Source organism: Zingiber officinale, chromosome 11A, assembly GCF_018446385.1.
Source record: "Zingiber officinale cultivar Zhangliang chromosome 11A, Zo_v1.1, whole genome shotgun sequence".
Lineage (NCBI taxonomy): Eukaryota > Viridiplantae > Streptophyta > Magnoliopsida > Zingiberales > Zingiberaceae > Zingiber > Zingiber officinale.
Window position 1 is genome coordinate 82,782,030 of NC_056006.1, and position 25,652 is coordinate 82,807,681.

Consider the following 25,652-nt stretch of genomic DNA (forward strand, 5'->3'; position numbering starts at 1 on the left):
CCGTTTGGTTTGTGTTTTTCATGTTGTTTTCTATTTTCATTTTATGAGAAAATTGAAAACGTGTTTGGTTTGTATTTTTCACATTCATTTTTAAGAAAATGAGAAAGTGTTTTATAAGAAAACGAAAAACGCGGAAAAGTTATTTTCCAAAAAATGAAAAATACGTGTTTTTCAAAAAATGAAAATGAAAATGGGACAAACCAAACGCACCCTAAGTTATTCAGGAAAGTTTATAATGGATGTGTTATTTTATAAAATTCTATGTCAATTTTCCTATTTAAAATATATAATTTAGAATAAAAATATTACTTTATTAAATTTATATATTCATTTTGTCTATTTTTATTTTTCCTTTATAATATTTAAGGAATATAATTTATTATCTAAATTTGGAAAAGTACAATTCATAAATACATAATTTTTAGAATAAATAGAATAGTTGTTTTTAAAAAAATATTAACTATTTTATCTAAAATTAAAGATAAATTTTAAATAAAGTATCTAATGTGGATTTCTAAATGGTTGATTTAGTAATAAATATTTATTAAAAAAGGAATTTAGAAAAAAAAACATATAGCTATTTAGTAATATTTGATATTACGATAACTCGGAACTCTGATTGAGAAATGTGTCTGGTGTCTTGCCAACCAGTTCGGATCCTCTGTCTCCATTTCTCTCTGTTCCCGTGTCCCACTGCCAATCCGACGGGTCAGATCGGATCTCAATGCATCATGACATCTTTAAGATGTGTGCATGATCCTCGTGATATGCAAGGCATCCTTGAGATGTAATCTAACCCGTCCGATCGACAGTGAGACATGGGGACAGAAAAAAATAGGGACAGAGGATCCGAACTACTTGCCAACACCGGTAGTTATCGATGGCTTAATCTTTGTTTTTTTTTTTTAACTAGCATTAGTAATTCAGTCCTTGGGATAGTTGTCGTTATCCGATAAATTCCAAAATGGGTATCTAAGAAGTATGGTAGCTCAGAGTTGAACCGTCTAGAAAATGTACATTTTCTCTTACCACAATACTAAGCTTGAGTATTGGGGCTTAATCTTTGTTAATTTCTTTTAGCTAGTAATAGGTATAGTCTTATGGACCAATTAATTGAGATTTTTCATCAGCTATCAGAGTAAATTTTGAAGTGTTCATAATAAATGGCCCAACAATCCAACTTCCTAAATTTATTATGATCCAGTGATAAGGGTCCACCCCTCAAAGAGTCATTGCCACGATGAAAATCAAAGTCTCGGCGGTCAATACCTCTGTATCATTGGTCGGTCGAACAACCCGCTTGCCCGACCGAGGTGAAGGATAGTCAAGCCGATATCAACCCGATGTTACCACAGCTCGGTCGCATACCAAGCTTCCGACGCTCAGAAAATCGTGTGTCGGCGAGGCATACACCGAGCGATCGGCTCGCTCGGACTTACATTGAACCTCGGAAGCGGCAAAACGGGATCGCAGCCTAGCAGTCACACTCAGGTATAGCTCGGCACAACAACGGAGCTCGGACAGTGGAATGTTGGCCGAGCGGCCACTCCACTCGGCCCAAGGGCCAGACCACCCAGACGGCTGAGGACTGGCTGAGCGACCATCCCGCTCGGCCCACTAACACACAAAAGGAGGATCAGCCGATATCCTTGTGGGAACTCGTGCCACCGACAGACGCATGATCGGCGGCATGACCAAGCAGAGGATCGTACGACGGAAGCTTCCGCTGTCATGTCAGAGATATACTCGGGTCATTGAGGAATGGTGTCAAAGATGCTTTCCTGACATGTCTTTTCAGGGAAAGCTTTGAGAAGTGTGCACACCTCGAGGAGCATGCACGCACGCCTTCAGAGCCCTATATAAAGGGCCACAAGCTTCGACGGAGGTATGCTAAGATTACTGTAGCTACTGTTACTCTGTTTCTTTCGATTCGGTTCTTTCTCTGCTTCCACATCGCTGGTGACTAATTTGAGCGTCGGAGGGTCATCATCGTGGAATCCCTCCCTGACTCGACACTGACGCTGTTGTGATTGCAAGATCCTCTAGCTCAGAGTCCACTAACGGTCAACAGGAGCGCCACGTCCCCCAGCATCCATCGCCTCAACTCTCAGACAGGATCAAATTTGGCACCGTCTGTGGGAACGCACCTGCATCCGTGCCGAGAAGATAGAAGAAGCTGGATGACTTCACACTGTGACGCTCACTCAAGAGGAGCTCGATATGCTTGTGCAAGCTCGAGCGACCAAAATAGTCGAGCAGCAACTGCAGAAGGCGGTAGCTGATCGGCTAGAGCAACAGGCCACGTCAGCGTCAGGAGGTCGAGCAACGCATGAGGACCGGCCGGAACAACTCTCCATCTGGGGACAAAATAGAGGGTCGACCAGCACGCAGGGAGAAGCACCACCTGCGCCGATACCGTTCCACCGGGCTCTGTTCTAGATGCCCTCGGAAATCACACAGGCGAATTAAGAGTGGGGATCTTCTGCGGATGAAGCGCCCGTTCGGGATGCCCGGAAAGGTAAAGCGTAGCGAGCCGACGTGTCCCCCGAGCGGATCAATCGCCAGTTTTTCGAAGCAATATTGCAAGACCTGTTGCTGAGGCACTATGCTCTAATGATCGAAGAGTACAACGGATCGACCGATCCAGACGACCATTTGGGCAAGTTCGACAACGCAGCTACACTTCACCAATACACAAATGGGGTGAAGTGTCGGGTCTTCCTCACCACACCCTCCGCCTCGGTGCAGTGCTGGTTCAGAAGGCTGCCAGGCAGATCAATACGAAGCTTCAAGGATTTTCGAATGGCCTTCCTGCACCACTTCGCGAGCAGTAGGCGCTACCAAAAAATGAGCGTCAGTTTATTTTCTTTGAAGCAAGGACCGAGAGAAGCTCTCCGGCCATATATCCAACGATTTAACCAGGTAGCTACGGATATCCCTTCAGTCTCATCTAAGACCATGATGAATGTCTTCACTGAGGGGCTCGTCGAGGGAGACTTCTTCTGGTCGCTCATTAGGAAGTCGCCCCGCAACTACGACCACATGCTTAAGAAGACTAATGAGTATATAAATGTGGAGGAGGCCTAGGCGGCAAGAAGGAAGGAGGCACCAGCCTAGTCCTCGGTGCCGACCGAACGACAACCACCGAGCAGCCACCAATCGTCGAAAAGGCCAAGAGTCGAAGGCTGGCCTCACCAGGAAATGAGGGTGCATGTCGTGCAGCATGTGGCTTCTGACCGGCCAAAGATATCGAAAGGGAAGGTATGAATGTCCATGTTTTGCTCCTTCCACCAGTCGGCGTCACATAACACGCGTGACTATCACGGCCTGACGCCGATCGCCCTCTCCTGATCGGCGACACAGGCATCAATCCACTAGACGGCGGGAGGGTGCCAGAAGATCACCCGAGCGACAACGCCACCATCAACAGAGGGGAAATATCGACCATTCCCTAGCCTCTCGCGAGCAAAACAGGTCGTCTACTCGGGAGGAAGAAAATAGAAGCAATACCGCTCGAGGGGAAATAAATATCATCGTCGGCGGACCGACCAGCGGTGACTCCAACCGAGCCAGGAAGTCATACGTTCGGCGACTAGAGATACATGCAGTAGGTTGCAGCTGAGAAAAGGTGAACAAGTCTGAAATCAGCTTCAGACCCTGGGACCTCGAGGGCGTAGAAGTCTCCCATGACGATGCTCTCATCATCTGAGCAGTAATCGCAAATTATACCATTCATCGAGTGTAAACATAATCTTCAAGAAGGCTTTCGATCAGCTCCAGACCGACCGAGGCGAGCTACTACCAATGGCGACCCCACTATATGGGTTCACTAGCAACGAGGTTCAGCCGATTGGCTAAACTAAGTTGGTCATATCACTCAGAGAGGAGCCACTCAGGAGGACTAGATCCATCCTCGCCGAGCGGAAGCAACAACTTTTATAACGTCCGATCTGAAAGCTGAACAGAAGGCGGAGTTAATCGCCTGTCTCCAGCAAAACCACGATGTGTTCGCATGGTCGACGCACGAGCTCCTCGGGATTTCCCCAGTGTCGTGCAACACGAACTTCACGTCCGACGGGACGCTCGACCGGTAAAACAAAGGAAGAGAAACTTCAGCGCTGAACAAAATCTAATCATCCGGGCAGAAATAGAGAACCTGCTGGAGGCCGGCAACATACGGGAAGTTCAATTCCCAAGCTGGCTCGCAAATGTAGTGTTGGTCTCGAAGTCGGGCAACAAGTGGCGAGTCTGCATTGACTTCCAGGACCTCAACAAGGCATGCCCAGAGGACTTCTACCCGCTGCCTTGGAATGATCAGATGGTAGACTCCACTGCTGGGTGCGAGTTAATATGCATGTTGGACGCCTATCAAGGGTATCACCTATTGGTTAAACCTAGGAAAACGTACTGGTTCCACTGTAAAAAAAATTTTGTACAAGTGTCGAACCTTTCCTTAAATAACCTATTGTGTTCTTTAGAAGTTAAATTAGGAATCGCAGACGGAACTTAACATCATTGATTCCAAATTTAACTTATCTGTTCTTAATGGTTTAGATTTGAATCGCAAGCGGAACTTAACACTATTAATTCAAATCTACCTAGGTTATTAATTCCATAAATATTAATTTCCAAAATTGGCTTCCAGGACTGCATGGCGAGGCACATGCCCTTCTTGGATATGAGAGCAACCACCACCGCCTAGGCAAAGCCTTTTAAGGAAAGCTAATATTTATTTCCTTAAATAACTCTAGGTTAACCAAAAGGAACAATCGAATCACAAATTCGAAAAAGAAGAAAACACAAAATCGAAAAATAAATTCGATAAACTAGATCTAATTGTCTCTTGTATTTAGAATTCATACAAAGAAAAATAACTAGTATAATGCGGAAGAAAAATACTAGTTATACCTTCTCTTTGTAAGCTAATGACCTCGAGATCTTCTGCCGTATTCCTCGCCTCGTCTTGGACGTCATGTGGACGACGATCTTCCAAGATGAACACCACCCAAAAGCTTCCTCCTTCTTCTTCTAAAATTCGGCCACCACCACCACCAAGGAGAAGAGAGCAAAGGGAGAGGAAGAAGGGAGAGGGTCGGCCACCAAGAGATCACCCAAGCAAAAGAATAAAAGTTGTATCTCATGAAGCCCCCTCACCCCTTCTTTTATATTACTTGCCCAAGGCAAATAAGGAAAAACCTTTTACAAAAAATAAAATCATCCAAGAGTTTTTCATTTTCCCTTTTTATTTTTCCTTTTCTTTCCTCTTGATTGAATCAATCTCCAATCAATGGTTATGATCAATCCTATTTGGTTTATGATTGAATTTGGTTTAATCCTATTAGCCGGCCCTTGCTTGGGCACCAAGCAAGGTGGCCGGCCATAATTAAAAGGAAAGGAAAAATAATTTTTAAAATTTTTACAAGAAGAAATCCTCTTATAAAATTTACAAGCTCTCTTTCCTAAAGTATGAGTTAAAAAAGGAAAGTTTCTAAAAATTAAAACTATGTTTTAAAATTTAAAAACTCTCTTATAAAATTTCTTTTTTTAACATGGTGATAGAAAATTTAAATTTTAAAACTTCTTTTCCTTGTTTTCTTAAACCATAAGGATGGTTAAAAAAGGAAAGTTTTAAAATCTTTTAAACTCTCTATTTAAACATGTGGTCTAATTCAAATAAGGAAAGTTTTTTAAAAAAAAAATAAAATCTCTCTTTTAAAACTTATAGTTTTCTACAAAGAAAAGATTTTTAAAATTCAAAACAACCCTCCCTTTTTGAATTATTATGTCCGACCCCTACAAGCTTAGTCACCAAGCTATAGGGCCGGCTCCTTTCAAGAGGATGTGGCCGGCCATTGCTTGGTCACCAAGCAATGGTCCGACCCCCTTCTTGGACACCAAGAAGAGCCTTATATTTGGATGGACTTGATGCTATAATGAGGCTACGACAGGGACCTAGAGGAGAAATTGATTTTGGCCTTCCGATGAGCTTAAGTATCCCATGTTCGCCCCGAACACACAACTCAAGTTCATCGATAATAACTCATTCCACTAGAGAGTTATTACCGCACTACCGCACCAATCCCAAATTACATTATGGGCTCCTTCTTATCATGAGTATGTTAGTCTCCCTATGTTTAAGATTATGAATGTCCACTAATTAAGTAAGTTACTGACAACTTACTTAATTAATATCTAGCTACAAGAGTAGTACCACTCAACTTTATTGTCATGTTGGATTAGGTCCACCTGCAGGGTTTAACATGGCAATCCTTATGAGCTCCTCTTGGGGACATTCTCAACCTAGATAACTAGGACACAGATTCCTTCTATAATCAACAACACACACTATAAGTAATATCATTTCCCAACTTATCGGGCATATTGATTTATCGAGCTAAACCTCACCCTTTGATAAATCAAAGAAATAAATATTAAATATATGTGCTTGTTATTATATTAGGATTAAGAGCACACACTTCCATAATAACAAAGGTTTAGTTCTTTTACTAAGTCAGTACAAAAAAAACATACCTAAATGATCCTACTCAATACACTTAAAGTGTATTAGTGTAATTTATTAGTCAAGATAAACTAATACTTAATTACACTACGACTATACTGATAGTTTGTTCCTTTCTATCTTAGTCGCGAGCAACTGTTTATAATTTATAGAGAACCGACAACATGATCTTCTGAGTGTGACACCATACTCCATGTTGTCTACTATATAAATTAATTGAACAATTACATTTAATAAATAAATGCAGATATTGACCAATGTGATTCTAAATGTTTACAAAAGCTAGGCTTTTAGTATACACTCCAACATCACCAAGTGTCGCTCGTCTAGGAAGATTAAAAAAATGTCAACTTCATTACAATCGACGGGACGTATTGTCACAATGTTATGTCGTTCGGACTGAAGAATGTTGGTTGGTTATAGGAATATCGTACCGGTTTCACTGTACAAAAATTTTGTATAAGTGTCGAACCTTTCCTAAACAACCTATTGTGTTCTTTAGAAGTTAAATTAGGAATCGTAAACGGAACTTAACATTATTGATTCCAAATTTAACTTATATATTCTTAATGGTTTAGATTTGGATCACAAGCAGAACTTAACACTATTGATCCAAATCAACCTATTTTATAAATTTAATTAAATATTAATTTCAAAAATTGGCTTCCAGGACTGCATGGCGAGGCACTAGTCCTTTTTGGGTATGGGATCATCCACCACCGCCTAGACAAAGCCTTTTAAGGAAAACTAATATTTAATTTTCTTATATAACTCTAGGTTTAACCAAAAGGAACAATCGAATCACAAATTCGAAAAATAAAAAAAAACACAAACTCGAATAACAAATTCGAAAAACTAGAATCTAATGCCTCTTGTGTTTGGAATTCTTACAAAGAAAAATAACTAGCATAATGCGGAAGAAAATTACTAGTTATACCTTTTCTTCGTATGCTAATAAACTCGAGATCTTCTGTCGTATTCCTCGTCTCCTCTTGGACGTCGTGTGGGCGACGATCCTCCAAGATGAACACCACCCAAAGCTTTCTTCTCCTTCTCTAATATTCGGCCACCACCAACACAAAGAACAAAAGAGAGCAAGGGGAAAGGGAAGAGAAGAGGGGTCGGCCACAAGAGGAGTCTCAACCAAGAGAATAAGAATTGTTGTATCATGTCTCCCCTCCCCTTCTTTTATATTACTTGCCTAAGGAAAATAAGGAAAGACTTTTTACAAAAAATAAAATCTTCCTCTTGTTTTTCCTTTTCCCTTTTAATATTTCCTTTCCTTTCCTCTTGATTGATTCAATCATCAATCATGATTGGATGACATATTTGATTTGGTTGACCCCTTGCTTGGGCACCAATCAAGGGTAGTCGGCCCCTTAAAAAGGAAGGAAATAATTTTTGTAAAAATTTTATAAGCAAAGAAGAAAACCTCTTATAAAATTTTACAAGCTCTCTTTTAATTTCCTAATGTGGATGTTAAAAAGGAAAATTTTTAAAATTAAAACCAAGTTTTAAAATTTAAAACTTCTCTTCTAAAATTTCCTTTTTTAACATGGTTACAAAATAGAAAATTTTCAAATTTAAAACTTCTCTTCCTTTTTTCTTAAAACCATGAGGATGGTTAAAAAAGGAAAATTTTAAAACTTTTAAAATTTCTTTTAAACCATGTGGCTTAATTCAAATAATAAAAGTTTTATATTTTAAAATCTCTCTTTTAAAACTTGTAGATATCTACAAATAGAAGATTTTAAAAATTCAAAACACCCCTTCTTATTTGAATTATTATGGTCGGCACCCTTCAAATTGCTTGTGGCCGGCCACCTTAAGGAGATTATGGCCGCCCCCTTTGGCTTGGTCACCAAGCCATGGGCCGACCCCTTCTTGGACACCAAGATGGACTTTTCATGAGTGGATTAGAGGCATTAATGAGGTTACGACAGGGACCTAGAGGAGAAATTGATTTTGGTCTTCCGATGAGCTTGAGTATCCCATGTTCACCCCGAACACACAACTCAAGTTCATCAATAATAACTCATTCCACTAGAGAATTATTATTGCACTACCGCACCAATCGCAAATTACATTATGGGCTCCTTCTTATCATAAGTGTGTTAGTCTCTCTGTGTTTAAGATAACGAATGTCCACTAATTAAATAAGCTACTAACAACTCACTTAATTAATATCTAAGTCCAAGAGTAGTACCACTCAACCTCATTGTCATGTCGGACTAAGTCCACCTGCAGGGTTTAACATGACAATCCTTATGAGCTCCTCTTGGGGGTATTCTCAGCCTAGATTACTAGTATACAGTTTCCTTCTATAATCAACAACACACACTATAAGTAATATTATTTCTCAACTTATCGGGCCTATTGATTTATCGAGCTAAATCTCATCCTTTGATAAGTTAAAGAAATAAATACTAAATATATGTGTTTGTTATTATATTAGGATTAAGAGCACACACTTCCATAATAACTAAGGTCTAGTTCTTTTAATTAAGTCAGTATAAAAAGAACTTACCTTAAATGGTCCTACTCAATACACTTAGAGTATACTAGTGTAATTTATTAGTCAAGATAAACTAATACCTAATTACACTACGACTATTCCAACGGCTTGTTCCTTTCCATCTTAATCGTGAGTAACTGTTTATAATTTATAAGGAATTGATAACATGATCTTCTGTGTGTGACACCACACACCATGTTATCTACAATATAAATTAACTGAACAACTACACTCAGTATATAAATGTAGGTATTTGACCATTGTGATTTTTTATTTCTAAATAAATATTTATACAAAAGCTAGGCTTTTAGTATACACTTTAACAATCTCCCACTTATACTAAAAGACTATGCTGTCATATCTGCTGTCATACATCTGATCTCCATCCCTTCAACATGCCCATCAAAAACTCTTGCCTTAAGGGCCTTAGTGAAAAGATCTCATAGGTTATCATCTGATGCAATGTAGGCAGCAACAATTTCTCCTCGTTATACGATGTCTCGTATTGGGTGGTACTTGCGCTCTATTGTGTTTACTTGCCTTATGGACTTATGGTTTCTTCGAGTTTGCTACTGCACCACTATTATTACAATAAATTGTGATAATTTTGGGCAAACCAGAAATCATGTCTAAGTCCATCATGAAGTTTCTGAGCCATTTAATTTCTATGGTTGCATCAGAGGCTGCCACATACTCAACTTCTATGGTGGAGTTTGAAAAACATCTATGCTTAACACTCCTCGATTGTTATGGTTTTACCTCCTAAAGTAAACACAAAACTCCGAGATCGACTTACTATTGTCCCTATCTGATTGGAAGTCAAAAATCTGTGTAACCTTCATGGAGCAAATTATCTGCATGGTAAATCAGCATATAATCTCTAGTGCTTCTCAGGTACTTTAACATATGTTTAACAGCAGTCCAATGTCCCTGTCCAGGGTTACTTTGATATCTGCTAACCATGCTTACGGCAAAGCAAAAATCCGGTCTCATGCACAACATAACATACATTAGGCTTCCGGCAGTCGAAGCATAAGGAACTGCCTACATGTCCTCTATCTCTTTTGATGTCTTCGGAGACATCTATTTAGATAAATTTACTCCATGCCTGAAAGGTAGGAAACCTTTCTTGGAGTCTTGCATGTTAAAACAAACTAGGATAGTATGATGGTCGGGATAAGCACAATATTATTTTCTTGTGATCTCTTTGATCCCAAGAATATGTGTGCATTCTCCCAAGTCCTTCATATCGAATTGCTTGGATAACCATACCCTTACTTCCGACAACACTTTGATATTATTTTCAACTACCAAAAATGTCATCTACGTATAGTACAAGATATACCACCACGCTTCCATCACACTACTTGTATACACAAGACTCATCTGGACACTGAATAAATTCATAGGTCTGGATTACTTCATTAAACCGGATGAATCAAGACCTTGAAGCTTTTCTTCAGTCCATAGACTGATTAAGCTTGCACACAAGATGTTCTTTGCCCTTTGTGATGAACCCTTCTGGTTGCTTTATATGGATATTTTCTTCAAGACTTCCATTAAGGAAAAACGTCTTGACATCCACTTACCAAATCTCATAGTCCATATAGATAAAAGAATCCAGATAGACTTAAGCATGGCTACCAGTGAAAAAGTTTCCTTTTTCAATAAGCCTTGCTTTGAAAGTTTCCACCTTCCTGTCTATCCCTCTTTTCCTATTGTAGACCTATTTACACCCAATGACTTTTATACCATTTGGTGGTTCTACAAGCTCCCAGACTTTATTAGAGTACATATATTCTAATTCTGTATTCATTGCTCTTTGCCAAGATGTTGTATCTTTATCTTGGAGTGCTTCGTCATATGTCCAGAGATCAGGTTCATGTTCACTAGGGATCAAGCCCAAAAATTCTCCCAAAACATGAATCTTTAGGGTTGCCTAACAACCCTCCCACTACGATAAGACACTATCTGTAATTGTGTATCATGTGTAATACATGTTGCAGTTTCTTGTGATATTTCATCTTGTTTAGTTTATACTAGATTAGACGTGTCCTTTATTATTTTCTTAAGAACAAATTTACTTATGGGCTTGTGGTTCATTACATATTCTTCTTCTAAAAATCGGGCATTGGTGCTAACCATGACCTTCTAATTTTAAGGACTATAAACCTCCTTTCGTTTTTCTAGGATAACCCATAAATAAGTGAACTCCTGTCCATCTTATCAGTGTCTCCCTTCAGCACATGTGTTAGACTACTCCGAATCCGAATATACTTCAAATTAGGCTTACGCCTATTCTGTAATTCTATGTGAGTAGAGAGTTCTGATTTTAGAAGGTACTATGTTCACTTCCGTTTCCAGAGTATATCCTCAAAATGAATTTGATAATTTTCTGAATAACTCATCATTGATTTAATCATTTCCATAAGAGTCATATACCTTCTTTCTACTACACCATTCTGTTAGGGTGTACCAGGTGCAGTTAGTTGGGATTGAATCTCGACTTTTAATAAGTGACTCCTAAACCCTCCCAAGAGGTACTCGCCACTACGATCTCACTGTAGTGTCTTGATACTTTTACTTTGACATTACTCAACATCAGCCTAGTACTTTTTGAACTTATCAAAGCACTTAGACTTGTGGTGCATCAAGTAAATGTACTTGTATCTTGAATAGTTGTCTATAAAATAGACGAAATATTAGAAAACTCCTCTTGCCTGGATAGTCATAGGTCCACACAAATCAGAATGAATCAATTCCAACACGTCTTTGGCTCTATACCCCTTAGGCTTAAAAAGCCTCTTGGTCATTTTTTCTTCCAAGCAAGACTCGCAGGTTGGAAAGTTTTCCACCACAAATGAACCCAAAAGTTCATCGGCTATTATCCTTTGAATCCTACTCAAGTTAATATGACCTAACCTTAGATGCCAAAGATATAATTGGTTCTTTTCTGAAGGTTGCTTTCTCTTATTAGAGTTAGAAGATGTATTATTAATTTCCATTTGTTGCATCATAGAATTTATTGTCAACCAACGTACCAGAACAGATATCTTCCCTCTTTTCCTTGATAACAACTTTGTTATCAAAAGAGACTAATATAAAGTTCTTTGAATAGTTTAGAAACTGAAAATTAGTTCTTTCTAAACTTGGTACATAAAGACAATTTCTCAAAATCCATGTTTTATTCCTATCAGAGGATAAACATCTCCCACTGCAACAGCTGCTACTTTTGCAGCAGTGCCCATATAGGCGGTATTTTCTCTTTTCATATAGTTGTCAGGTTTCCTGAAACCCCTGCAATGAATTGCAGACATGATCAGTGGCTCCTGTATCTACACACCAGGTACCGGTAGATAACATCACTAAACATGTTTCAACAACTAATGAATAAAATACACCTCTATTGTTCAGAAGAGGGAAATAGGCGGTATTTTTCCTTTTCATATAGTTGTCAGGTTTCCTGGAACCCCTGTAATGAATTACAGACATGATCAGTGGCTCTTGTATCTACACACAAGGTACCGGTAGATAACACTACTAAATATGTTTCAACAACTAATGAATAAAATACACCTCTATTGTTCTTATTTCTAAGAGGACAGTCCATCTTAATGTCCAAGTTTTGTTTCCAATCATAACTGGGACTACTAAGTCTATTCTATAGTATAACAGCTAGGAGATTGACTAACATTTGGAATCCTAAGAATCACAAAAATATTTGGTCAAGACTAACACCCGTATACAAAATGAAAGAGGAGATTTTATCCATTAATTTTATTATCTCGTCAACCTAAGTTTATGACAAATAAAATTAATAGTTGGTCTATCTCTGCTCAAATATTTGGTCAAAACTTTGAATTTGAAATAATATTGGTTCCTCAAAACAATATCATTTAAATTCACCAACACCTCAAACATCGTGAATTTTACATGCCACGATAGTGTGGACGTATATAAAATTAAGCATTTGTAAGAGGAGGGTTATACCCATTAATAACCTTCCAACCTATCTTTATGACAAATAAAATTACCTCAAACACCGTGAATATTGTATGCCATGATAGTGTGGACATATACAAATTCAAACATTTATAAGAGGCGTTTTACCCATTAATTTTATTATCTTGTCAACCTGACAAATAAAATTACCTCAAACACCATGAATTTTGTATGCCACGATAGTGTGGACGTATACAAAATCTCAACATTTGTAAAAGAGGGTTTTAATTTTATTATCTTGTCAACCTATCTTTATGATAAATTAATAGTTGATTTTCCTTCGGTCACACAAATAATAGAAGTGACTCCGATGGAGAGGATACTATTAAATGTGTCTAACTGTATACCATTACTTGATACTTAGTCCATTAAATAAGATTATGCCCCTTCCGATGGGGAAGATCACACGCTCTTAATTAATTTCCTATAACCATCTAAAATGAAAGTTTGATCTAGTGATCCGCAAACAAACTCATCCGATATGGAGGAAGGCACTCAGAGTCAACGCACAAGTTTGTTTGCATCACTTACAAACTAGTAATGGAGACTATGGAATTTATTAAAAAATCTCTCTCCCACTTAGTTATTTAAGGTGAGGAATTTTGACTATGCTAGCATACATCACATGCACACACACATCACAGTAAATAAAAGCAATAAATATGGAAATTAATTTTCCAACTATTATGGCTTCTTTCATCACTGTCCTTCGCGTGCTACCAACCCTCAGGTTCATGTCGTCGGGTCCATCGAGTTTCCTTTTTCCGCTGCGCCTCTTAATGGTTTAGATTTGGATCACAAGTAGAACTTAGCACTATTGATCCAAATCAACCTATGTTATAAATTTAATTAAATATTAATTTCCAAAATTAGCTTCCAGGACTTCATGGCGAGACACTAGTCCTTCTTGGGCATGGGATCATCCATCACCTCCTAGACAAAGCCTTTTAAGGAAAGCTAATATTTAATTTTCTTATATAACTCTAGGTTTAACCAAAAGGAACAATCGAATCACAAATTCGAAAAATAAAAAAAATACAAACTCGAATAACAAATTCGAAAAACTAGAATCTAATGCCTCTTGTATTTGGAATTCTTACAAAGAAAAATAACTAGCATGATGCGGAAGAAAATTACTAGTTATACCTTTTCTTTGTATGCTAATAACCTCGAGATCTTTTGTCGTATTCCTCGCCTCCTCTTGGACGTCGTGTGGGCGACGATCCTCCAAGATGAACGCCACCCAAAGCCTTCTTCTCCTTCTCTAATATTCGGCCACCACCAACACAAAGAACAAAAGAGAGCAAGGGGAAAGGGAAGAGGAGAGGGGTCGGCCACAAGAGGAGTCTACACCAAGAGAATAAGAATTGTTGTATCATGAGGCCTCCCCTCCCCTTCTTTTATATTACTTGCCCAAGGCAAATAAGGAAAGACTTTTTATAAAAAATAAAATCTTCCTCTTGTTTTTCCTTTTCCTTTTTAATTTTTCCTTTCCTTTCCTCTTGATTGATTCAATCATCAATCATGATTGGATGACATATTTGATTTGGCCGGCCCCTTGCTTGGGCACCAAGCAAGGGTGGCCGACCCCTTAAAAAGGAAGGAAATAATTTTTGTAAAAATTTTATAAGCAAAAAAGAAAACCTCTTATAAAATTTTACAAGCTATCTTTTAATTTCCTAATGTGGATGTTAAAAAGGAAAGTTTTAAAAATTAAAACCAAGTTTTAAAATTTAAAACTTATCTTCTAAAATTTTCTTTTTTAACATGGTTACAAAAATTAAAAAATTTCAAATTTGAAACTTCTCTTCCTTTTTTCTTAAAACCATGAGGATGGTTAAAAAGGGAAAGTTTTAAAACTTTTAAAATTTCTTTTAAACCATGTGATCTAATTCAAATAAGGAAAGTTTTATATTTTAAAATCTCTCTTTTAAAACTTGTAGATATCTACAAAGAGAAGATTTTAAAAATTCAAAACAACCCTTCTTATTTGAATTTTTATGGTCGGCACCCTTCAAATTGCTTGTGGTCGGCCACCTTAAGGAGATTATGGCCGACCCTTTTGGCTTGGTCACCAAGCCATGGCCCGACCCCTTCTTGGACACCAAGATGGACTTTTCATGAGTGGATTAGAGGCATTAATGAGGCTACGACAGGGACCTAGAGGAGAAATTGGTTTTGGCCTTCCGATGAGCTTGAGTATCTTGTGTTTGCCCCGAACACACAACTCAAGTTCATCAATAATAACTCATTCCACTAGAGAATTATTATTGCACTACCGCACCAATCCAAAATTACATTATGGGCTCCTTCTTATCATGAGTGTGTTAGTCTCCCTATGTTTAAGATAACGAATGCCCATTAATTAAGTAAGTTACTGACAACTCACTTAATTAATATCTAAGTTCAAGAGTAGTACCACTCAACCTCATTGTCATGTCGGACTAAGTCTACCTGCAGGGTTTAACATGACAATCCTTATGAGCTCCTCTTGGGGACATTCTCAGCCTAGATTACTAGTATACAGTTTCCTTCTATAATCAACAACACACACTATAAGTAATATTATTTCTCAACTTATCAGGCCTATTGATTTATTGAGCTAAATCTCACCCTTTGATAAGTTAAAGAAATAAATACTAAATATATGTGCTTATTATTATATTAGGATTAAGAGCACACACTTCCATAATAACTAAGGTCTAGTTCTTTTAATTATCTCAGTATAAAAAGAACTTACCTTAAATGATCCTACTCAATACACTTAGAGTGTACTAGTGTAATTTATTAGTCAAGATAATCTATACCTAATTACACTACGACTATTCCAACGGCTTGTTCCTTTCCATCTTAGTCGTGAACAACTGTTTATAATTTATAAGGAATTGATAACATGATCTTCTGTGTGTGACACCACACACCATGTTATCTACAATATAAATTAACTGAACAACTACACTTAGCATATAAATGTAGGTATTTGACCATTGTGATTTTTTATTTCTAAATAAATGTTTATACAAAAGCTAGACTTTTAGTATACACTCTAACAAAGAATGTCGGAGCAACCTATCAAAGGTCGATGAATAAAGTATTCCGACGACAGATCGGCCATAACATGGAGGTATACGTCGACGACATATTAATCAAATCCCTCCGAGCAGCTGACCTATGTACAGATATCGAAGAGACCTGTCGGACACTCAGGATATACAGAATCAAGTTGAATCCAAGCAAGTGTCTGTTCGGAGCAAAGAGCGGGCGATTCCTGGGCTACATTGTCACCGAGCGGGGCATCGAGGCAAACCCTAGGAAAGTAAAAGCACTACAAGACATGTCGCCGCCAAGAAATTTGAAGGAAGCATAGTGTCTCACCGGTCGGATAATAGCCCTGTCTCGGTTCATCTCCGAGTCATCCGACCAGAGCTTGCCGTTCTTCAAAATATTGCGCTGAGCCACCAAGTTTCATGGACCAGGAATGCGACTGGGCGTTTGAAGAATTTAAGGAATACCTCAATTCGTTGCTTGTATTAGCTAAGCCGGTTGTCGGCGTGCCACTCCGAATTTACCTGTCTTCAACTGAATATGCAGTCAACTCGGCTCTAGTTAGGCAGAATGGTAAGGAGCAGCCGGTGTATTTCCTAAGTCATATGTTGAAAGATGCTGAGTCTCGCTACACCGGTCTCGAGAAGTTGGCTTATGCATTGGTATTATCCGCTCAGAGGCTTCGCCCGTACTTTCTTGTTCACAACATCATCATAATGACCAATAGCCCCTTAGGTAGAGTAACATCATCGTAATGACCAATCTCTCAGGTTATCTCACAACCCTCCCACTACGACGAGGCACTGTCTGTAACTGTGCATCATTTGTGACATGTGTTGCAGTTTCTTGTGATATTTCATCTTGTACTGTTGGTACTAGACTAGACGTGTCTTCTCTAATTTCTTCTAGAACAATTTCACTCATGGACTTATGGTTCATTACATAATCTTCCTCTAAAAATCGAGCATTGGTGCCAACAATGATCTTCTGATTTTTAGGATTATAAAACAAACCACCTTTCATTCCTTTAAGATATCCCACAAACAGGCGAACTTCTATACGTGATTCCAACTTATCAGTGTCTCCCTTTAGCACACGTGCTGGACTACTCCAAATCCGAATATGCTTCAGACTAGGCTTACGTCCATTCCACAATTCTATGGGAGTAGAGGGTATTGACTTAGAAGATACCATATTCAGAATATACACTGTTGTTTCCAGAGCATATTCTCAAAACGAATTTGGTAATTCTTAATAACTCATCATTGATCTAATTATTTCCATAAGAGTCTTATACCTTCGTTCTGCCACACCATTCTGTTAGGGTGTACCAGGTGCAGTTAGTTGGGATTGAATCCCTGAGTTCTGATAAGTGACTCCTAAACTCTCCTAAGAATTGCTTGCCACTACGATCTTACCGTAGTGTCTTGATACTTTTACCATGATGTTTCTCCACATCAGCTTTGTACTCTTTGAACTCATCAAAGCACTCAGACTTGCGGCACATTATGCAAATGTACCCGTATCTCGAATAGTCGTCTAAAAGAGACGAAATATTCGAAACCACCTTTTGCCTGGATAGTCCTAGGTACAAATGAGAATGTACCAACTCCAACACGTCTTTGGCTCTATACCCCTTAGTCTTAAAAAGCTTCTTGGTCATTTTCCCTTCCAATCAAGACTCGCAGGTTGAAAAGTTTTCCACCATCAATGAACCCAAAAGTCCATCGGCTATTAACCTTTGAATCCTACTCAAGTTAATATGACCTAACCTTATATGTCAAAGATATGTTTGGTTCATTTCCAAAGGTTTCTTTCTCTTATTAAAATTAGAAGATGTGTTATTTATTGCATTGTGTTAGTATTGCGTACCAGAACAGATAACTTTCCTATTTTTCTTGATAACAACTTTGTCATCAAAATAGACAGAATATACATCCTTAAATAGTTTTAGAAACTGGAATCAATTTCTTTCTAAAACTTGGTACGTAAAGACAATCAATGTTTTATTCCTATCAAAGGATAAATATCTCTCACTGCAATAGCTGCTACTTTTGTAGCAGTGCCCATGTAGATGATATTTTCCTGGAATCCCTGCAATGAATTGCAGACATGATCAATGACTCCCGTATCTACACACCAGGTACCGGTAGATAACACCACTAAACATGTTTCAACAACTAATGAATAAAATATACCTTTATTGTTCTCATTTCTGAGAGGACAGTTCACCTTAGTGTTTAAGTTTTGTTTCCAATCATTATAATTGGGACTAGTAAGTGTAATCTCTAACATCTAGGGAATTGAAAAATATTTAAAATCCTAAGAATCACAAAAATATTTAGTCAAGACCAACACTTCAAAATCCCCGTGAATTTTGTATGCCGCGTTAGTGTGGACGTATACAAATTCAAACATTTGTAAGAGGAGATTTTATCCATTAATTTTATTGTCTTGTCAACCTATCTTTATGACAAATAAAATTAATAGTTGGTCTGTTTTCAATCAAATATTTGGTCAAAACTTTAGAATTTAAAATAATATTGATTCCTCAAAATAATATCATTTAAATTCACCAACACTTCAAACACCGTGAATTTTGTATACCATATTAGTATGGACGTATACAAATTCAAATATTTTTAAGAGGAGATTTTACTCATTAATTTTATTATCTTGTCAACCTAACTTTATGACAAATAAAATTATCTCAAACACCGTGAATTATGTATGCCACGTTAGTGTGGACGTATACAAATTCAAACATTTGTAAGAGGGGTTTCACTTAGTTTTATGACAAATTAATAGTTAGTTTTCCTTCGGTCACACAAATAATAGCAGTGACTCCGTTGGGGAGGATACTATTAAATGTGCCTAAGTGTGTACCATTACTTGATACTTAGTCCATTAAATATGATTGTGCCCCTTCAGTTGGAGAAGATCATACGCTCCTAAATAATTTCCTATAATCATCAATTTTGGAAGTTTGATCTAGTGATCTGCAAACAAACTTATCCGTTGTGGAGGAAGACACTCAGAGCCAACACGCAAGTTTGTTTGCATCACTTACAAACCAGTAATGGAGACCGTGGAATTTATTTAAAATCCCTCTTCCACTTAGTTATTTAAGGTGATGATTTTTTTTATGCAAGCACACATCACATGCACACACACATCACAGCAAATAAAAAGCAATAAATATGGAAAAGTAATTTTCCAACTATTATGACCTCTTACATCACTGTCCTCTGTGTGTTGCCAACTCTAGCTGCTGCCATTTTTAGCTACGACCATCGGGTCTTGTTGTCACATCTATCTTGCTTCTTTTTTCACTACACCTTAGGTCCTCAAATAGTACCACGCCTCGTAAGGATACGATCTGCGATAAAAATAAAATTTTACATATATCGATCCTATATTCCACAAAGGAATGTACATAGAGTCTAGATCGAACAATAATGTAAAATCCTAAAACTAATACAGCTCCTGCTGTATTTAATACATACAATCATGCACACACATAAAATGCCCTCGACATGTCCAAGGGTCCAATCACACACAATCACATTAGAGTCATAATAGTTGGATCTAGGATGCCTGCAACCACAGAGTTAAATCTATTTGCACATCTTACTATTATCCTGCCTAAAATATGTATGACATGTGCATAATTAAACTAAAAACCAAATACACAGAGGTAAACCCTAGCTCTGATACCAATTGTTGGTTGCTACTCAGAATATCATACTGGTTCCCCTGTACAAAATTTTGTACAAGTCCCGAACCTTTCCTAACAACCTATTGTGTTCTTTAGAAATTAAATTTGGAATCGCAAACAGAACTTAACATTATTGATTCCAAATTCAACTTATCTGTTCTTAGAGGTTTAGACTTGGATCGCAAATAATGCTTAACATTATTAATCCAAATTCGCCCATGTTACAAAGTTAATTAAATATTTATTTCAGATATCGGCTTCCAGGTTAAACATGGCGAGACACTAGGCTTTCTTGGGTATGAGATCATCCACCACTTCCTAAACAAAGCCTTTCAACGAAATTCAATATTTAATCTCCTTATAGTAATCCTAGGTTTAACCATTAAGAACAATCGAATCACAAGATCGAAAAATAAAAGAAACACAAAATCGAAACATAAATTCGATTGCCTAGAATCGTTAGCCTCTTGTGTTTGGTAATTCAAAATTCATACAAAGAAAACTAGCATGATGCGGAATAAGACAACTAGTTATACCTTTCTTTGTAGCTAAAGACCTCTTGATCTTCTTTTGTATTCCTCACCTCCTCTTGGGCGTTGTCTGGGTGACGATCTACCAAGATGAATTCTACCGGGACCACTTCTTCTTCTCCAAGACTCTTGAGCCATCAAGGGATGCCAAAATAGAAAATTTTCTTCTCTTCTTCTTCCTCTCCAAGCAACTAGCCACCAAGATAATGAAGCTTGAAGAACCGCTAGCCTCAAAGGAAGAAAACAAAAGAGAAGAGCATGGAAGAGATTTGGCCACCAAGGAATCAAGGCTTGTGTGCCGCCGGCCCTTAAAGAAACAATAAGGGTGCTGACCTCACAATGAAGAGAGGAGAAAACCTAGGTTGTGTTATCTCATGAGGCACCCTCTCCATCTCTTTTATAATCCTTGATCTTGGCAAAAAAAGGACAGTTTAATTAAAACTTTCTTTTCTTCTTCCTATGGTCAACCACATCATGAAGTCTAAAAAGGAAAAAAAATTTACAACAAAAAATTAAAGCTTCCTTTTAAACCATGATGTCTACAAAAAGAAAATTTTTAAACATAATTAAAACTTCCTTATTTGTGGTCTCCCTTTAAAAGAGAAAATTAAAATCTTTCTTTTTAAATTTCCTATTGCACATGACAATAAAGGAAAGTTTTAAAAATTAATCTCTCTCTTTTAAAATATGTAGACAACTACAAAAAAGGAAAGATTAATTAAACTTCTCTTTTTAAATCATGATTACAAAAAAGGAGAGTTTTATCAAAAATTAAAATCTTTCTTTTAAACATTATTACAACTACAAATAAGGAGAGATTTTAACAAAATTAAAATCTCTCTTTAATCTTGTGTAGATAGCTATAAAAGGAAAGATTTTTAAAACTATGAAGATGACTATAAAAGGAAATTTTAAAAAATAATTTTTTTTTTAAAATCCCTTTCATGAATGACTATAAAAGGAAAGATTTTAATAATAAAATCTCCCTATAATCCTATGTGGTCGGCCCCATGCTTGGACACCAAGCATGGTTTGGCCGGCCACTACTTGGGCTCCAAGCCTATGCTTGGCCGGCCCCCTTGCTCCAAGCAAGGTTGTGTCCGACCGATTACTTAGATAAGAAGTGAACTTAGTGAATACAAGGTTTTATAGAGGCTGCAACAGGGACCGAGAGGATAAATTGGTTTTGGTCTCCCGATGAGCTTGAGCTTCCTGTGTTGCCCCGAACACCCAGTTCAAGTTCATCAATAATAACTCATACCATTAAAGAGTTATTATTGAACTACCACACCAATCTCAAATTACATTATGAGCTCCTTCTTATTATGAGTGCATTAATCTCCCTGTGTTTAAGATATAGAATGCCCACTAATTAAATGAGTTACTGACAACTCACTTAATTAATATCTAGCTCCAAGAATAGTACCACTCAACTTCATTGTCATGTCGGACTAGGTCCACCTGCAGGGTTTACATGACAATCCTTATGAGCTACTCAAGGAGACATCATCAACCTAGTTTACTAGGACACAGTTTCATTCTATAATCAATAACACACCATATAAATGATATCATTTCTCAACTTATCAGATCTATTGATTTAACGAGCTAAATCACACTCTTTGATAAATTAAAGAAATAAATATTAAATATACGTGCTTGATATTATATCACGATTAAGAGCATGCACTTGCATAATAATAGAGGTTTTGTTCTCTTATATAGCCAGTATAAAAAGAAATTACCTCAAATGGTCTTGTTCAATACACTCATAGTGTACTAGTGTAATTTTATAGTCTAGATAAACTAATACCAAATTACACTACAACCACTCCAATGGTTTGTCCATTCCATCTTGGTTGTGAGCTACTATTTATAATTTATAAGGATCTGATAACATGAACTTCTGTGTGTCTCCTCACACCATGTTATCTACAATATAAATTAAATGGACAATTACACTTAGCATAAATGTAGGCATTTGACCAATGTGATTCTTATTTCTAAATAAATGTTTATACAAAAAGTTATACTTTTAGTATACATTCCAACACTCCTCAATCCAGAGGCGTCCGGACGACTTATCAAATGGACGACGGAGCTTAACGAGTTCGACATTCAGTATCAACCCCGTACGACCATCAAAGCGCAATTCTTAGCGAATTTCGTTACTGAGGTATAAAATCCTGAGCTAGAAGCAGTTTGGAGGATATATGTGGATGACTCATCCACTCAGCAGGGCGGTGGGGTCGACATATTACTCATCTCACCCCAAGAGGAGTAGATGCAGTTGTCCGTTCAGCTGGACTATAGAGCCATGAATAATAAAGCCGAATACGAGGCGCTCATAGCCGGCATGCAAGCCGCCCGGCACGTCGGAGCCATCAAGGTCCTCATCCACTCGGACTCTCAATTGGTCACTCAGTAACTGACCAGGATATTCACAATAAGTAACACGCGACTCAAGCTCTACGCCGAAGCCTTCGAAAAATTAAAGACCAACTTTCGAGAAGTCATCATACAAAAGATCTCCCGGTCGGAGAACCAGGCAACTGACAAGCTAGCCAAATTAGCCAGCTCATTATCGCCAATCGTCATAGCACAATCGATCGAGAAGGTATCCCTAGTGGCTCATATTGACCGGATGGAGGGGCTTACCTTCCCAAATGATTGGAGGTCGGCATTGACGGAGTTTTTACGGTTGGGAGCTACACCGTTCGATCGGGAGGAGGCTCGCTTGTTAAGGAAAAGTGTTGGTCGGTTCACCCTGATCAAGGATCAGCTCTACAAGAAGGCCTTCTCTAGGCCTCTACTTAAATGTGTCGGGTCAGAGGATGCCGACTACATACTACGGGAGGTACATCAAGGTTCCCGCGGAGGACACCCGAGCAGCCGCTCACTAGCGAGGAAGATCCTACTGGCCGGATACTTCTGGTCAACCTTTCAAGAGGATGCTGCCCGAACGGTGGCTACCTGTTTGTCTTGCCAGAAATATTATAGCCTCTCACACCGACCGACCGAGGAGATGAAGACGTCCATAGTCTCCTGCCCGTTCAACCAGTGGGGCATGAATATTATTGGGGCATTGCTCATAGCAACAGGTCAGTGGAAGTTTCTACTCGTTGTAGTGGATTATTTCTCGAAGTGGGTCGAAGCCGAGCTGCTAGCAAGAATAATCAAACAGGTGGTCATGAAGTTCGTCTGACAACACATCATTTGTTGGTTTGGCATCCCACGCCAGCTCGTCTCAGACAATGGAAGGTAGTTCGTTGGCCAAGGGCTCAGAGAATGGTGTGGAGGATACGACATCCAGCAGACCTTCACTTCCGTAGCTTATCCACAGAGCAACGAGCAAGCAGAGGTCGCTAATAGGGAAATTCTCTGAGTCCTGCGTGCTCGGCTCGATCATATGGGAGGCAGCTGGGTCGATGAGCTCCCCAACGTGTTGTGGGCGCTCCGCATGACTCCTAAGGAAGGGACCGGGGCAACTCCTTTCCACCTGGTGTATGGTGGTGAAGCGGTCATCCCCATCGAAGTCGGAGTCGAATTCGATCAGATACAATACTACGACGAGGACAACTCCGAGCGGAGGCTACTCGAACTAGACTTAGTGAAGAAGCTCATGCAAAAGTCACCGGCCGATTGATGGCCTACCGCCAGAGGATGAAGCAGAACTATAATCGGAGGGTGATCCTGAGGTCATTCCAGGTCAGCGATCTGGTATGGAAGAAAGTAAAGCCGGTCGACGACGTCACCAAGCTAGAAGCCCCGTGTGCTGGACCCTTCAAGGTTGTGGAGAAACTCCGTTCGGGCGCCTATTACTTGGAGGATGAGGGCGGACGACTGAAGTGGTTGTGGAGTGCGAACAATCTCTAGTCTTGCCGAGCCGGGTGGAAGGTGCGTCGATGTAATATCAATGTATCTTTATCCCTGTGCTCCTTATATGCGGGGTAGAAATAAAGGATTCAAATTCCGAACTTTGTCCCGAATGACACAACAAATGGTCGAGCGATAACGTTAAATCCATGTCTCCACCAACGGTCGAGCGACGACTTTAAATCCAAGTCTTCGTCAAATCATCGAGCGACGACGTTAAACCCATCTCTCCACCAACGGTCAAGCGGCGACCTTAAACCCAAGTCTTCGTCGAATCGTCAAGTGGCGACGTTAAACTCATGTCTCCACCGACGGTCGAGCGTCGACCTTAAACCCTGGACTTTGTCAAATCGTCGAGCGGCGACGTTAAACGCGGGATCATCGTCGAGCGGCGACGTTAAACCCATGTCTCCATCGACGGTCGAGCGACAACCTTAAACCCTGGACTTTGTCAAATCGTTAAGCGGCGACGTTAAACCCATGTCTCCACCAACGGTCGAGAGATGACCTTAAACCCAAGAGGGTATAAATCATAATAATAGACAATGATTATAACCGAACGTAAGGATCGTGGCTAGACATGCAAACAAACAAAGAAGCCCACCGAGCAAGCAGATAATTCATTGATCAAAGGGAAGAACCGTTGATCGGCAGACATATAATGAGACTTCAAAAACTTTTACAAGACGGACGCTCGACCTCACTCTATATAATCAAAAACATCACAGGCATTGAGTCGTTCAATTTGCTACGATTGATGATGTTGTCTGTCATCTCAGAGGGAAGGTGGTTGTCCATCTTGAGCTGCTGAAGCGTCTCGTCGATGGCCAGCTAAGACGTGGACAATCCATTGGGCAACCTTGTCAGTGAGCTGGTCTGAGCGGAGGTAAGGTTGCTTCAGTTCTTCAAACCGGCCCGGTTCACCTTCTTGATATGTACCCAAGGCCAAGCGGGAGGCTTCCAAAGCATCCTCAACAGCTTTTAGCTTCCCCTGAAGAGAAGCCTCCTCATTAGAGCAGCTGCTTCGCTCAACGACCAGAAAGTCTTCGACTTCTTTGAGCTTCTGGGCGAGCCGCCGAGCCTCCTGGTTCTTTAGCTCCAGATCGGCGATGACTCGTTTCTTCCTTGTCGTGGCCAGCTCGATCTTTTTATCATAAGTTTTCACCTACGCCTCGAGCTGGCCCATCCAGATTTTCTGATCAGCGGACTTCTTCTGCTCGACCTCAAGGAGCATCTGGGCTTTCTCCAGATCGACCTTTAACTCGGCGACTGATGGCCCCTGGGAGGAAGAGGCGCCACCCGAGATCTTGAGCTTTTTCAGCTCGTCCTCCATAAAAACGAGCCGCTGGCACATGGTCACGCTCTCCACCTAGTACTACAGACAAATAGGAAAGTGTGAGCGCCGATTGGAGGTAAATTATGAATTGTTAATGAAATACGTACCCC

The 25,652-nt window shown here is 39.1% G+C and overlaps 1 protein-coding gene across 1 annotated transcript; it reads left to right on the forward strand.

Annotated features, from left to right (window-relative positions):
* The first annotated feature begins 2,613 nt into the window (after positions 1-2,613).
* Positions 2,614-3,087, forward strand: LOC122031516. The gene has a single exon (XM_042590624.1). The coding sequence runs from the start codon at positions 2,614-2,616 to the stop codon at positions 3,085-3,087; it is 474 nt and encodes a 157-aa protein (XP_042446558.1).
* Positions 3,088-25,652: the final 22,565 nt, after the last annotated feature.